The 16,847-nt window shown below is 45.7% G+C and overlaps 1 protein-coding gene across 3 annotated transcripts; it reads right to left on the bottom strand.

Moving 5' to 3' along the window:
• Positions 1–254: 254 nt before the first annotated feature.
• Positions 255–7,033, bottom strand: LOC123424802 (G-type lectin S-receptor-like serine/threonine-protein kinase At1g34300). Of its 3 annotated transcripts, XM_045108497.1 has the most exons (10): positions 5,724–7,033; positions 5,512–5,625; positions 5,188–5,433; positions 2,344–2,478; positions 2,167–2,241; positions 1,397–1,632; positions 1,271–1,320; positions 1,078–1,196; positions 717–788; positions 255–522 (listed from the first exon to the last, which is right to left on the bottom strand). In XM_045108497.1, exon 1 carries the CDS (start codon positions 6,895–6,897, stop codon positions 5,842–5,844), a length of 1,056 nt encoding a protein of 351 aa, XP_044964432.1. In that variant the 5' UTR covers positions 6,898–7,033; the 3' UTR covers positions 255–522; positions 717–788; positions 1,078–1,196; positions 1,271–1,320; positions 1,397–1,632; positions 2,167–2,241; positions 2,344–2,478; positions 5,188–5,433; positions 5,512–5,625; positions 5,724–5,841. The 3 variants fall into 3 exon arrangements, with proteins under 3 accessions (XP_044964432.1, XP_044964431.1, XP_044964433.1); XM_045108496.1 differs by having other exon boundaries at positions 5,512–7,033; XM_045108498.1 differs by lacking the exons at positions 2,167–2,241; positions 2,344–2,478 and having other exon boundaries at positions 5,512–7,033.
• Between the last annotated feature and the right edge of the window lie 9,814 nt (positions 7,034–16,847).

Below are 16,847 nucleotides of genomic sequence, written 5' to 3'. Positions count from 1 at the left end.
TCTTCTCTGTCGATCTACCTACTATTGCAAACACGACAAAGCAAAGCAGAAATCAACCAAAAATTTCACAAATTCAATGAGCCCAATACGAGAATATCTAAAGCATACATGACAAATCAGACGAACAATACTGGCTCAATACAAGAATATCAATGTAACACAATACAATCTTGGGGCAAAACGCACATGGCCAATCAAACAATAACCATATGAATATCAATGTAACATAATCCAATCTTGGGGCAAAACGCACATGACCGATCAAACAATACTCATACTTGCTCAATACGAGTATATCATTGTAACATAATATGGTCTTGGTGCAAAACGAGATGTGATCGCAAAACTAGAGACATTACACAGTTCTACCAAAATGACAATATCTGATCACAAAATGAGACAGATTGCACCTGCACTTTACTCTAATCGTACCAATAGCTAAGACAAGGCCTTCAAGGGGATAATAGCATATCACAGATGAACATTGCTTTTCAACCTTCCACTAAGCGATTCAGGCAAACCCTGCAGGTGAAGAACAAAAAGAACTCATTAACAGCAGTAGGCATAACATTATGTACGCATAAAAACTAGCTACATTGTAAGTTTCAATTAACTACTACACTTGAGTTGCATTATATGATTAGGATTTGTGTGCCAACCTAAGGAAAGTGAAAAGATATCACAGTAATATATTAGGGACAAAGAAGATAATTTACCAATAGTGCACTGAATGTCCAAGAAGCCATCCACTGAAATGTGCTCCTTGTACACATCCGACAGAGTGGAACCTATACAACGAAGAGATTGCCAAACCGTGTTACCACGCATGATAACATAAGAAATGACAGTGGACAATCACTAGAACACACATACAATGCAGATGCATTGAACTCCAATTACTCACAAAAATGACACTGGACAATCAAACAGCTAGAACACGCGTACAAAAGCAGATGCATTAAACTCCGATTACTCACAGAAATGACAGTGGACAATCAAACAGCTAGAACACACATACAAAAGCAGATGCATTAAACTCCAATTACTCACAGAAATGACAGTGGACAAACAACATACCTCCAGCAATTTCCTTCCCATTGCAAGTAAAGGTTAGGACAAGCTCTTCACCAAGGTTAAGTTTCGCACGGACCATCTGAGAAAACCATGACACTGAAGCACCACCTAACATGACATAACTGCACAGCAGCCAACATTAATAATTAACTAAATAAACAGTGGACTGAAAACAAGCAAAAAACTTTCACATTACCAGCCCTGGCCTATGTTGATATCCTCATATTGGGGTACATTCAGCTTGATCTGCAAATTAGCAAGTGTTCAATACATTGTCTCAAAAAACTTACTACAAGAAGAAACATCACTTTTAATAGTTTACCAAAATCACATTGACTGAGTCCAGGAAAATCCTCTTGACTTCAACCTCGGGGGTCCAGAGGCCTAAGGTAAGGGATTAAGTTACTTGACCAGACCAATACGAAGAATGTAATTTTGGAGTTTCATTGATATTTGAAATACCGGGAATTTGAGTCTTGACAAAACGGGCCACCACATTCCCATCAGCCCCAAATGTAAGCTGAAGGTCGCCATCCACAGGCCTCATCTTCAGCGATCCTAGATAGATAAACAAATGTACAAGTAAATAAATGTGGACTGTTAAACTTTACTCAGGTTCATTGAAAATGCATAAACTCAAGGTCACCATCACCAGCCTTCATTTTCAGCGATCCTAGATAGATAAACACATGTAGAAGCAAATAAATGTGGACTGTGAAACTTTACTCAGGTTATGGAAAATGCATAAAAAAGTGAATCACTATTAAAATATGGCAGGGGATCCAGATCAATCTACCAAGGCTTCACGACATGGGCACAGCTTCCACCAATCAAACACAATCCCTTCATAGAAGGTTACTACTCCTACTGGGTAGTCGTCTCCTTCAAATCCACTCACATACAAACCATCAAATCAAGGTCCTAGGGTTCCAAATCGCAAGAACACGGAACAGATGGAAGATGTAGGGTTTCAAATAGCACACATCAACACGAACCTATCAACAGCAAACCTAACAAAATTTCGATCAGACAGGGGTCAGATCTACGAGCTACGAACAGTGAAGGGAGGGGAGGGAAGGGGAGGGGTAAAACCTCGGGAGGAAAGCCGAAACTCCTTCCCGTAGCAGATCGCCTCGTCTCCTTGATCCGGTAGCAGATCGCCTCGTCCTGCAAGGGGGGAGGGGGGGGGGGAACACGAAGGGAGGTTCAGTACAGGGAGGAGAAATCGATGGAAACACAAGAACAGGAGGGAGATTCGAGGCATGGCACCCTTCTCCGATGGGGAATGGAATCGGCAGCGGCGGCTGTTCGTATGGGAGGGAAGGAAGGAGGGCAGGGGACGCAGAGGCACGTTTATATACCAGGGTCAAACCCTAGTGGCGGTGGCAGCAACACGAGTTGGGCCTGTTCGAAATGAGAAGCAGTGTGACACACACATTAGTTTCACAGGCTTACGAGATTAAGCCCAGCTATGTGTGAGAACGAAAAAAAGATACAGCACATGGAATATTTCTTTTTCTTTTCCTAAGGCAGTTGATTCCCTTGTTCAATACTAGACTTTCGAGTTTGCGTGTGGGCTCTAGAGCCTCAATAATTTATATTAGCAATTGTCTCATAATGATTTTGGTGACCCCAAACATGACGCAAATGCATGGCGCAATTGTCTCGTAATGATTTTGGTGACACCAGACAAAGGCGGAGGCACTGGGGGGCGAGCGGGGGCCAGACCCCCCTATGGATTAGCCCCCTGACAAGTTGCGGCGGGGACTATTACTAGTGCTAGGCTTAATTACTCGGGGCATTAGCAAGGAATGGGCTAAGCTAATGTCAAGCCCCAAATGAATTTGTACATGGTAACAAAGGGCCTAGGCTGACTATATATACCTACCTTTAAAAAAACATCATCTAGACCTAGACATCAATCAAGAATCAACGCACGTATATTCACGCATTAAGGCCAATCGAGCCATCGAGGTGATTTCCTGGCCTCTGTGGTTTTCGTGCCGACGTTGTGCCATGACGCTCTAGGGCTTCGTTGCCGCTTGGTAATTAGCAAAGCTGCCGCTAGCCACGCATCAATCCAATACTACGAGAGACAGAGGTACGGTCAGTATGATTAAACAAATCGTGAAATTAGTTAATCAATTGTTAGTAGTCTACTCCCTCCATTCCTAAATATAAGTCTTTCTAGAGGTTCAACTAATGGACTACATACGGATGTATATAGACATACTTTAGAGTATAGATTCATTCATTTTGCTTTGTATGTAGACACCTAGTGAAATATCTTAAAAGACTTATATTTAGGTACGGAGGGAGTATATTTTATCATTGATTAATTGCAAGTTACATATTTTACTTTTTATATATTTTACTCTGTATATATTGCATCGCTCATGGAGAGGAAGAAACCACCGATAGTAATTTCTTGAAGCCAATGGCCACAAACCCTTACTCTATGATTGAATGTGGAAATCCAACCAGGTGATAGATGTCACAAAGCAACCTGTTTAACATAATGTCCCTAATCTCAATTCGGTTGATATGGGATGATCCCAGCAAAATGCCCAGAATCTCAGATCTCAAGGTATCCTATAGACAACTAAACTAGTATCTAAGGATATTATCATACTGCTTATAAATCGTTGATTAGAGAAAACATATATATTGATTCATGGAAGATACAATTTATTTATCATCAGGATCGCCCAGTCATATTTGTTTTGTTTTCAACTGGTTGTAATTTGTTTAATATAACAATAAAACCATGTTGATTTAATAAAAATGAAAGATATAACATTCTATCATCTTCCAATAATGAAGATGAAGACTACATAATTAATTTGTTTTATTGGTGTGTTTGCGATTCATAATTCTACAATAAAATTAAAAATATAACTTTGTATTGTTGCTATATGTTAGACTTAACTATATATCCATATACGATGAATTATATCATTACATTTCTCGCCCCCCCCCCCCCCCCCGCTCAAATCTTGGCTCACACCATTGCTTCCTCAAGTGAGACCTCTTGGGCAGAGGAACGAAACAAAGCAACCGGTAAACGTGCACGTGGTACTCCAGTGAGTGAGTCGCCGGCTTGTGATCTAGTGATACGGAGAGAAACAAGCTAGAGAAAAATAAATCTTGTGCACACACCCTACAATAATAATAGTAAAAAAATGGTGCAGAGATGAACGACATGCATGCATGCGGCTGTAATCACGTCAGTGGTGCAGCAACAAGCAAGTGGAAGCCGGCCAGTAGCCATGGCTCACGAGTTGAATAGCAATGCTGTCTTGTGTGGGGTCGTGCCATGTGATGGGCTGACGCGAGCAGCGTGGCTGCACGCTGAAATTAAGCTCCTCACAAATTAAGCCCCATATCCATTCCGGGCAAGCAAGCTGCAGGCCATGCCCAGCAGGTAACTAAATAAGCGGACTACAATCTGAATAATCGGATCGACAAGATGAAAAGTTGAAGCCACCACAGCCTTCTTCTCACCGGCCACCCGAATCTCGGCCAAGAGCAGGCGCTTCCGGCCGTACAAGCACGCTCCACATCAACGGCGACCCATGTACCTTGATGCGCCGATGCTGATGCTAACCGAGGAGAGATCCACCATGAGCCAGCCACATGTCAACCCAGAGGCGTTAGTTTGTCAAACTCTGCAAGCTTAATTAGCCCTAGGACGCCCACAACACAGAGATGTGTTCTTGTGTCAAACCCTCGAAAAACAGATTGTCCTAGGTCACCCACCAACGGAGATGCGTTCCGTTGTCAAATCCTCCAAATGTAATCAACAACTCAAGGATGCGCAGGAACAGATGTGCGTTGTTTTCCAAATTCCTCCAAACCTAGTTAATAACCCCCTAGAACGAAGGCACAGAAAACAGGGATGCGTTCTTCTCCCAAATCCTACAAACCTAGATAACCCCGACGAGGCAAACCCCAAGTAATTCGGGTCTATGTTTCTGCGGTCTCGGCCTAGCAGATCTCAGCCGTCCACCCTCGTGAATTCGTGATCCGCGCAGTCCCCTCCTCCTCCGCATCGGAGGAACACGAACCACACGAGACAAGAAAGGGAACACGAAACCAAGTATGAAAACTTACATGGCAGCTCCTGTGCTCCCGCGTGCAAAACGCTTGCACCGCCCCCCCACAGACCTTGCCTTAGCCATGCATCTCGCTGGCTGCTCCCGGCTGCATCGCCTTAGCCATGCATCTCGCTGGCTGCTCCCGGCTGCATCGCCTTAGACATGCATCTCGCTGGCTGCTCCCGCCGCCGCCTCGATCCAAAGACGAGAACCATGTTCTTCCCTGGGTACGTAGGTGGATCCGCGGGAAGGTTCACAGCACCTGGAGAAAGAAGGTCGAGTCAGAGAGATCTGGGGAGGAGCAAGGGAGGACGCGGAGGAGGATGAACCATGAACATACCTGCTCTGAGGTCTGAGGGGGGGTTGGTTGAGCGGCGCACAGGAAATGAATGAGCACGCGGGTCCGTCCGAGGCCGGCGGGTTGTATATTGCCGGGCGGTGCTGGAGATGGGGCCTGAAAAGGAGTGGTCGTCAGCTGTATGCTTGTCCGGTATGGGCTGCTAAAAGATCGCCCGGTAGTTATTAGGTTCTAATCTAGGAGTAATACGCTACCTTAAATAGAATATCTCTCCCTAATAATAAAGTAACGTCGTGGCATTTTTACGAAACAGTCCCTCCGTTTTCAGTTAATCACCCCGCAGTTCTTTCTTAAGTGGAAAAAAACGTTTCGTTATTCAAAACAGCCCCTGTCCTCCACCGGTCCTGGGATGGGTGGATCTGCGCCCCCTACGCCCCCGCCCGGCGCCTCCTCCGCCACGGCGTCGGAGACCGTCGCCCCCTGCTGCCGCTGCTCCGTCTGCTGATGCGACGGGCACCCGCACACCGGCGACGTGCCGTTGTAGCCGCACACGCCCATGTTGCCGCAGTAGCCGAACACCTCGCACTGGTCCGCCACCGCGGACCACTGCTCGGTGGCCGTGCCGCTGCCGCGCCCGGCGTTGTAGGCGCGGAAGTTGCCGTCCGAGTCGAGGCGCACGAAGCGCAGCATGTTGCCGCTCTCGCCGTAGTTGCTGCTGTAGGCGACGACGACGGGTGCGTTGAGCGTGCCGTCGGTGAGGGAGACGATGCCGTTGGTCTGCATCGTGAGCGTCGGGGAGCTGAGCATCCTGTTGGCGGTGAAGGTGGAGTTGTAGCCCTTGTTAAAGTAGGTGACGGTGGCGGAGCCGGCGTTGGCCCACCTGAGCGTGAGGTTGCCGGTGGCCCGGTCGACGGCGAAGACGTAGGAGCCGGAGGTGAGGTTCACGCCGGACGCGAAGTTCTGGGACATGACCACGGTGTCCGTCGGGTGGTCGAAGGACTGCCACACGGCGCCGCCCGTGGAGTTCTTGAGCACGAGGCTGCCGCTCTCCTGGAGGGCGGCCGCCGAGATGCCCCGGCCGGCGGTGCCGGACGACCAGAGCACGGCGCCGGAGCCGTTGACCAGCTGCAGGTCGCCGGTGGAGGAGAGGAGGAGCGAGCCCCCCGAGTCTACGGGCGCGCCGGCGCCCGCGGACCAGATGGAGATGCCGCCGGCGTAGGTGACCGAGGCGACGAAGAGCGACGGGGATGTCGGGGACGGCGCGAAGGCGAGGGAGAAGGTGGAGTTCGGCGACGCCCACGCCGCCGAGTTGCCGCCCGGCGTGAGGGTGGAGCCCAGGGGCATGTCCTTGCCATGGGACGGGAAAGGGAGGAGCAGGAGCAGGAAGCCGCGGCAGAGGACGCCGAGATCCTCCCATGACGGCCGCATCTTTCTTGGACGGACGGGAGCGTGGAAGAAGGCCGCGGATTATTGCGGCGGGAGCTGCTGCGGAGAGGCTAGCGGGGGCTATGTAGGTCGGCTTACCCTCTCATGGCGTCAGTTGCGGCTGTGAATCGGGGCTTGGGAAGAGGGGGGGGTGGGGGGGAAGCAGGGGAGGGGATGAGCTTGACTGCTTGAGCGAGGGGCTTGGGAAGAGAGGGGGGGGGGGGGGGGGGGGGGAGGGGATGAGCTTGACTGCTTGAGCGAGGGAGGGAGGGAGGAAGGTTGAGGAACTAGCCGGAGGAGAAGGAGAGCGACTGTGAGTCTGTGACGCACACGCACGCACGCTACTCACCGTGCTTGGTCCTTGTAGTTGTTCGGTCAAATTCCCGTATGTTTTGTGGACTGTGATTTTTTTAGAATTCTACTGGTAAATAACAGCTGTCTAGACCAATGCTTCCTGATGAGAAATTTAGCCGAGTAAATCGACCCTCGTTTGGGCTTGTATTTCACTTCACGAACTCAAAATCATAAGGCGCATCATTTCGAAAATTTAAGAAAGTGAGAATTTTGAAATAGAATGTTTAATAAATTATAAAATGTTTGTGGATTCAAAAATACCCGCGATTTTGCAGAACATGTTTGAAATTTTGAAAAAAATTATTTGAGAAATCAAACAATGTTCATGATTTTTTAAAAGTTCATGAAGTACTTTTTATAATGAAATTGTGCAAATTTTTGTCAATTCTAAAAATGGTCATTAATAGAAAAATATTCTAAAAGTTCAAAAAAACAATGATTTGTGACTTATAAAATAGTTTTTTATTTATAAAATGTTTGCTGATTTAAAAAATTATCACGCATTTCTTTGTCCCGTTGCAACGCACGGGCCCTTTTGCTAGTACGTAAATAAATGACAGACTTCTACATATCCGGACGCATTCATCGTGTTAATCAACCATCTATGGAATCTCGTTTATTTAGTCCTTAATTAGCCTCCTTCCTACGAGAGAGCATGTACGCTTGTAGAGGCTCGTCATCTTTGCTTCCTAATTTGTTTGGCATGGTTCCTTTTTGAACATGTAGATGCCACTCCTTGGACGAGCAAGAGAGCGTCCTTATTTCTCTTTTTCTTTTCCATATTATCTCTTTGGCACCCTCCTTCCTTCATTAGAGCATCGACAGCTCAATCCCTCATACTCTTCTCAAGCGCCTGGGTAGCCTGTCCGAACATTGATCGGTCACGAAAAAGCAATCCAAACGGATCCCACATACCCATCTCAAACGTTCGGACTAACCGACACCCCTCATATCCATCTCAAATATGAGGACGATATGAGGGGTCGCGGACGCGCCGGGAAACGCCCGGTCAGTCCGCCGCGTAGGATGCACCCCGCTCCGGACCATCTTTTCTCTTTCTTTATTCATCTTTTCTTTCTATCTTCTTCTCCACCAATCACGTGCAAGTGACCGAACATATAAGAAAAATATGAGAGATGCGGCTGCACGGACAAAAAAATTGGGGTTCAAACCGGATAAGTCTGATCACTGACTGGGAATGCACGTGAACGTTTGAGGGGCCGGATTTGCAAGTCGTGACTCAAGATGCTCTTATATCTTTGTCACTTGTTGATTCCCGAGAGCCTCACGCAACATACACATCTTCCACCTCCTATCACAACCATCAAGCACCGGAAAATGCGGGAAGTATTATTCTAATCTTGATGGTTCACGGAGTACATCTTCTAAAAATACAAGAAAAAAAGAGTAACATCATGTGCGAATTTACTCTCCTTTCATGAGCCCATTGTTGGGGAACGTAGCATAAATTCAAAAAAATTCCTACGCATATTCAGATCTTCCAATGGAGAGACCAACAACGAGAGAGGGGTGAGTGCATATTCATACCTTTGAAGATCGCTAAGCGGAAGCGTTGCTAGAATGCGGTTGATGGAGTCGTACTCGCGGCGATTCACATTATGGTGTGATTTCGATCTAGTGTCGAACCACGGCACCTCCGCATTCAACACACGTGCAGCCCGGTGACGTCTCCCGCGCCTTGATCCAGCAAGGAGGAGGGAGAGGTTGGGGAAGATCTCCGGTAGCACGACGGCGTGGTGTCGATGGAGAGACGAGGTCTCCCGGCAGGGCTTCACCAAGCACCGGCAGAGAGGAGGAGAAAGAAGAGCAGGGATGCTCCGAGGGAGAGGGAAAATTGTGTCTCAAAACAGCCCCAAACCTCAACTATATATAGGGGGAGAGGGAGGGGCGCAACCCTTAGGGTTCCCACCCCCAAGGGGTGCGGCAGCCCCCATCTGCGCCAGGAGGGGAGGAGGGGTGTGGCGCACCCCTGGTGGGCCTTAGGCCCACCTGGCTTAGGGTTTGCCCCCCTTCCCTCTCCCCAACGCCTTGGGCCCCTGGTGGGAGGCGCGCCAGCCCACTCTGGGCTGGTTCCCTTCCACCTTTTGGACCATGTCACCTTTTGGGGCTGGTGGCCCCTCCCGGTGGACCTCCGGAACCCTTTCCGGTGGTCCCGGTACACTACCGGTGACGTCCGAAACACTTTCGGTGTCCGAAACCATCCGTCCTATATATCAATCTTTACCTCCGGACCATTCCGGAGCTCCTCGTGACGTCCATGATCTCATCCGGGACTCTGAACAACTTTCGATAACCTTGTATAACAATTCCCTATAACCCTAGCGTCGTCGAACCTTAAGTGTGTAGACCCTACAAGTTCGGGAGACAGGCAGACATGACCGAGACACCTCTCCGGCCAATAACCATCAGCGGGGTCTGGATACCCATGGTGGCTCCCACTTGCTCCACGATGATCTCATCGGATGAACCACGATGTCAAGGATTCAATCAATCCCGTATAGAATTCTCTGTCGGTATAGAACTTGCCCGAGATTCGATCGTCGGTATACCTATACCTTGTTCAATCTCGTTATCGGTAAGTCTCTTTACTCGTTCCGTAGCACGTCATCGTGTGACTAACTCCTTAGTCACATTGAGCTCATGATGATGTTCTATCGAGTGGGCCCAGAGTTACCTCTCCGTCACGCGGAGTGACAAATCCCTATCTCGATTCGTACCAACCCAACAGAGACTTTCAGAGGTACCCGAGTGCACCTTTATAGTCACCCAGTTACGTTGTGACGTTTGATACACCCAAAGCACTCCTACGGTATCCGGGAGTTGCACAATCTCACGGTCAAAGGAAAAGACACTTGACATTAGAAAAGCTTTAGCATACGAACAATACGATCTAGTGCTACACTTAGGATTGGGTATTGTCCATCACATCATTCTCCCAATGATGTGATCCCGTTATCAATGACATCTAATGCACATGACCAGGAAACCATGATCATCTATTGACTAACGAGCTAGCCAACTAGAGGCTTGCTAGGGACACATTGTGATCTATTTATTCACACATGTATTACTGTTTCATGTTAATACAATTATATCATGAACAATAGACGATTATCATGAACAGGGAAATATGATAATAACCATTTTATTATTGCCTCTAGGGCATATTTCCAACACCCATATCTTTACCTAATACTAAAGCGGCTCCATCGCGACATGTTTACAAAAACGCCCATGAAGTTTTATGTATTCACCCCGAGTCCCTATGTAAGTGGATGTGGAAACAACATTTCAGTTTTGCAAAATAACCCCTGCATTATGTAATAATTTCGCATGTGTTCCTTATCCAGTGGCAGAGAAGGTGGAGGGGGTGGGGGCGCGAGGAGGTCCATTGTGACGCAAAGGGGCAGTGGCCATCCATGGCGGCCTTCGTGAAACGGAGGACAAGAAGGCGGACGTCGTGGGCGCATGCTCAGGTAAGGGAGGCCACCCTTGTTGCGCTCGTGGGCGTTGATGGAGGGTGGAAGGGGGGAAATTTTGGGTGGGTACGCTAGCCGTCGGTATCTGTCGGCGAGGAAGACGAGCGGATCCGGGCTCAGCGTCGAAGGATCTGCCGGCTCACGCAGCGGCTTCCTCCAGTGACTGCGGCGTCCTCCTCATCTAGAGAAAGATAGAGAGTAGGGAGTGAGGGAGAGAGGACACAGAAGAAGAAAGGAAAAGGAGAATGAGAAACTGAGGGACATGGTCACCGGCGGTGGCGACTTCGGTGACCGGTCGAGGCGCTGGGCGGAAAGCCCTTGTCCAGGCAGCGGTAGAGGGCGCCTTCGTGGCAACCAGCAATCAGTTCATCCGAAAAAGAGAGGCTTCAACAGGTCGGATTTAGCACTCGCTATCTCCCCCAAGGTTGAGGAGGCTGAATCTGACGGCAGCCACCATCTCCCCTCTGTCGCCTGTGCCAGAGAAACGGGGCCGCGGACGCCCCAGCGAAGTGGGTTGCCTCCCCACCGCCGCTTGGGATCCACACTCTCTCTGACCACCCACGTTGAGTCTTTTCCCCCCTGAAACCTAACCGTGGATGCCCACCTAAGTACGCTGGAAGCTTTTCCCTTTGTCACCATGGATAGCGGAGAGTAAATGGGGTCAAGGGAAGTTGGTGAGGCTCGAGGAGCACATGTTTACCATTGTTGGCTGTTGCCGGGAGAGGTATGTTGGTTTGATTTTTTCAAGACCCCGAACTGAAACAAGTCACTTGCGCCATTTCAATGATGCAAAGTTTTACTCTCTCTGCCGAGGAAATTGTGTGTAGAGAAGCTGCCTCGATCTTACATGTTGAACCTATTTTTACAGAACCAAATACTGACAATAAGAGATCGTATATGCTTAGTTGCATGCTGACTTTGATCGAAATCTAACTACTATGGATGGTAAACAACACTTTTATGCAGCATATCAGTCAAGATACAAAGGAAGAAGATCTGCCTCAAGGTACGTCGGGCCGGCAATGGATCTCTGTTAGGCATGAATTGAGCTATCTATAAGTGGTAGAAAATGCATGGTTGCTTGTGCGCTCTCTTTACCCTAAGCAATGGACAAATATGCCAGTTTATTTTTCCTTTTGTAATTGCCTTTTTTTCTTGGTGGCTAATCTATAACTGCTCTTTAACAATCACTTTCTCTTTTTACATCAGCATGATTTAGTCGATGGAGTCCTACTGCTAAAGGACGTGAGAGGCAGTTCTATCGTTGGCAAAGTTGTCAGAATCGCGATTCCGAATCGGATCGGAGCTCTGTTGGTAGGATCGTGAGTTGTAGAATCATAACTACCATGATCGTAGAAACTTAGATTCTATGAGCAAAATCGTAGAATCGGAGGGGATAGTTTGGATCATCAGGTCTTAAGATTCTAAGACTTGAGTCGCGATTCTGACAACTTTGGTTGGAAGTTTACTGTTCTAATCACAAGGATCTGGGAGTACATGAGTACATACTTTACTGAATTCTATAGCTCTATTTGTTGACATGTCACTTGATTAATTTTGAGTTAAATCAAAGTTGTTATCTGGAAAATACTTACCTACTTAAAGAAGGTCCTAATAGAAAAAAAATGTTGGCATAGTTTTCAGACATGCTAGCATTCAAATCTACTTCGGACACCAGATGGCACATCAACATTTTGATGCCTGAAGTGACAGCTGGAGAACAAGGGTACCAAAATAAATTCATGGTCTCTTTTGCTTAAATCTATGCTTCTCAAACTGCTTTATTTTATGCCCATAATATCGAGTATGAATTGTTCTGTGAGCAGTTTGTTTTGTTGACCATGAGGGATAGTGATTCATTCATACATATAATATACGTTCCGCATTTATGTCTGAAATAGTGGTATGTTTGGTTTTGGCAATTGGAACCCCATGTGTGTAGTTTTTTCAGTTGATATAATTCGATCATGTTGAAGGCAAGATATACATCATGGTTGCTTCATGTAGCGTAAAGTGTCTGGGGCAGTGCTAAGAGGCTCTTGAAGTAAGAAGAAGACGTGCCTACAAATTATACACAACAGGCTTCTCACTTCTCTGGTTCTTTAAGCCTTGCGGCTATGAAACATCTATGCTAGGTGGCCACACTTCAACCACCTTTATTTGATGAGGTGCATTCAGTTTCAGTTTGTTTATTAATTAATGGATGATTATCTTCTCATTACAGTGCTGGACAATTTGATGAAAAATTATCTTCTCTTGGATTGTCAACTTTCTAGAGTTCATTGCTATGAAAGAAGGCATGGATTGCCTTGCGGAATTGCCAGTAGAATGGCAGTTAAAGATCTACGACGGGCAATACATTATTTCGAAGCTACATGAAAAGCAAAGTAATCACATGTATCCCTCCTCTTGTCATATGCTGATGGTATGCCACCGTAGGTATGGTCCATTTTGGAAGCCACAATGTGCCAGCATAGAACTGGTCAATGTACTGTACGATTCTGCTGCTATGTGAAAAATGATGCTGCCCTGCCAAAAGAAATCGTTCCACACAATTATTTCATTGTGCTTTGCTTTTGAAATGTTTGCAAGTTCCAAGTGTAATGATATTATATTAATCATAAGAGCGATTTTGAAATTGAGTGCTATTTGATTGCAATCGCCACGTGATTTTCATGCAGTACAAAATCACAGGAGACTGCGGTAGATCATGTCGACTGAGGCTACAATGTCACTGTAAATCTGGCTACCGCTAAATCCTTTCTGACGCAATTTTAATCAGTGATTATGAGTAACAATACTAAATTTTAAACTGATTTGTAGAGGTGCATATTTCACCCTTGTTGTCATTCTTGCTTATGGAGTGTCTATTCGTTTAGTGTTAAATTATATTGATGCTATCTTGCTTGTGTCAAAACAATTACGATATTTTTGAGCTGCGGCCTACTCGATTTAACTGTTGAAATATTAATTTCTTAACTCTTTTTGAGCTTATGTTTTGTTTGCATCTGATAATTAGGATGGCCTCCTTTCCTTCAGGTTTGTATGCCAAGATGATCTTGAGTGACGAGGATGATTCGGAAGATTATGACATGTTAATTCCTGCTCACCATACATTTGTTTCATGTATATTAACACCTATAATAGCAGTAGCAACGCCAGAGTATGAGATGTTATGTAATTGCTTGTGTAAACACCCCTTTTCTGCCTCCTCCTTTGCGTTATTCACTGTGCCATTGTTTGCTCCTGGAGTATTTGCCAGGAAGCTCACATGCATGTTGATGTTTACTTAATTCCATTATTAGTTTAACATGATTAATTAACCATACTTAGTTGGTTATTCTATTTTTGGAGCAAAATATAATTTGCAACCAATCATTTTTTTTCATAAGATTTTGAAAACTTCTACATATCTTGAGAATACTGAATTTGATTTATCAAAAATCAATCGAATACCGAATTCAAGGGAAAGAGGATAAGCGTCGGAACGGGCGGGCTGTCGTACTAAAAAGGAGGTCCTCGATGACCTATGTGTGTGGGAGTAAGGAATTATAAGTCATGATTATTTGATTAAGACCATGTGTTATTTCGGTTGCAAGACACGAACATGTTTACTATTTCTTAAAAACACAACTATTCTAAAAAAATGTTACAATTTTAATAAAAACATTAACTTTTATTTAAAATAATAAAATTTGCTTGTATAATCTTATCATCGATGTTTAGTAAAATAGGATATAAAAACTGATGCACAATGGCATATAAAGCAGGTTATGCTTTTTTCCGTCCGATGCAACGCACAAATATTTTTATTAGTTAATACATAAGGCGATAAAAAACTTAAATTACTTGTCATAATTCGTAAGCGAATATTAGGTGGTAGATCATATATGTACTTATTCTAAATGTGCTGACATATTTGGATGCGTGGCGGATACACGTATACAGATATTGCATTTGCATTTGCATTTTGGACCTTATGTACGTGTAGTATATGGGGCATGAGTTGACAGTCACTCCATCCGTCTTATATGCAGGGTTTAGAGCATCTACTGCCAAACTTCTCATACTTTTTTCAAACGTCTGGACAGCTGTCTGATCACTGACTGATTACGAAAAAGAGACCCAGACATACTCTTCATATTCATCTCAAACGTGTGGATTGACCGGCATCCCTCGTATTCATCTCAAATATGAGAACGATATGAGGGGTCGCGGACGCGCCCGTGCACGCCCGTCGGTCCGCCACGTAAGACTCGACCCCACCTGGATCACCTTTTCTCTTTCTTTATTCATTTTTTTTATCTTCGTATCCACCAATCACGTGTAAATGACCAGATATATGAGAAAAAAATATAAAAGACGCGGCTACATGAGCAAAAAAGTAACGGTTCAAAATGGACACGCCCGATCATTGACCGAGCATGTCCGCGAACATTTGAGGTGCTGAATTTACAAATTATGGTTGAAGATGCTCTTACTTGCCATTTTCATAAACATGCCTGGATGATATGGGGAACGGGCTGAAAAATGTCTTTTTTTTTTTTTGCAAAGTTCCATCTTCTCTCACTATATTTTTGTTGAATAAAAGGGGTTTCATCCTGCTCCACTTTGCTTCTCTCACTAGTGAACAAACTTGCTGCAGCTTTTTATTCGAAATAACTCTTATATTACTCAATCATTAGTAATTACACTCTCGTGATGCAATACATAAGACTTTATATGGAGCTGAACCGAGCCAAACCATGGTTCGGCCATGTCTTCTACCAAAACTAGTCAAGCATGATTAACACAATTGCCTGAACGACGGATATGAATAATAGAAGAGACATGTTCCCTCATACTTTGCTTAATCTCTCCAATCAGAAAAGCATATCTTGATAAGTTGCGCCCCGCGTCCTTTGCCATTGCAACAGCCTCAAGACAATCAGACTCCACATCTATAGGTAGAGATCTCCGTTGCAGCGCCAACCTGAGACCCTCCCGGATAGCCAAGATCTCAGACTCAAGCACGTCATCGCAATCATAAACAAATCTGCAAGTGTTGAAGATAAAGTTTCCATCATTATCCTGCAAGACCATGCCAGTTCCAGCACTCTCGTTCAATACAGATCCATCACTGTTTAACTTCAATCTTCCACACTTGGGGAAATCCAAAGGCTACAATTATCTATCACTACTGCACCGACATCTCTCAGTAATGGGAAGCAATGGGCAGGAACCATCTTGACTTTGATGTAATCAGCGTCTGGATCAGCTCTCAAGTTTGCCAATGAATCATAATAGCTCGCAAGGAACTGAACTGATGCATCAACTGGAGGATCCATCTTTGAATGCAAAAATTCATTTCTGACATGCCAAATCCTCCCGGACACGCTGCTGTTCATGAGCTTCACACACCACATGGATAAACCAGTCGCCATGCCGTTTTATATCAGTAAGTCTAGGCAGCTCCCAAACCCGCGCCATCGCTTTCCACAGCTGTTGCACCTTATCACATGCACACACGACATGAAACGAGTCCTCCACTTCTCTACCACATATAAGGCAAGTGTCTCGTTCCTCTAAAGTTCTCCACTTCTTGTTCTTCCAGGTCGCCAGGGAATTCGTCGCTACTCGCCAGGCAAACGACAGAACCTTTGGCGGAGCCAAACAAGACCAAATAAGCTTCCACACGTCCCTGCTACTATCTTGGGAGGAATAGATGTTCCAAGCATTTCATTTGCAGCAAGCTAGTAAGCACTCTTAACCCAGAAGTTTCCACTCCGTTCGGGTGCCCATGACAGAAAGTCTTCCCCTAACCGGGGCGAAGGTCTTATCTTGCAAAACTGTGCCACGTCAACTGGCAAAAAGAACTGTTGTAGCCTCTGCATATCCCAATTACCATTGTGATCAAGCAGTTCGGACACCCATTTGAAACGACACCGACCTCTACTCGAAAGCAATGAATTAGTGTTTCCTCACATCAGCCACTCATCTCACCATATTCTCACATTTTGCCCGTTTGCTATGCGCCACACAAGCCCTTTCTTCAAAAGTTCAAGACAATGACAGACCCCTTGTCGAGGCTGAGAGGGGTTACCTGAAAATACTATGTCC

Source organism: Hordeum vulgare, chromosome 2H (assembly GCF_904849725.1).
Source record: "Hordeum vulgare subsp. vulgare chromosome 2H, MorexV3_pseudomolecules_assembly, whole genome shotgun sequence".
Taxonomy (NCBI): Eukaryota; Viridiplantae; Streptophyta; class Magnoliopsida; order Poales; family Poaceae; genus Hordeum; species Hordeum vulgare.
This window is presented reverse-complemented; position numbering and strand designations above follow the sequence as displayed.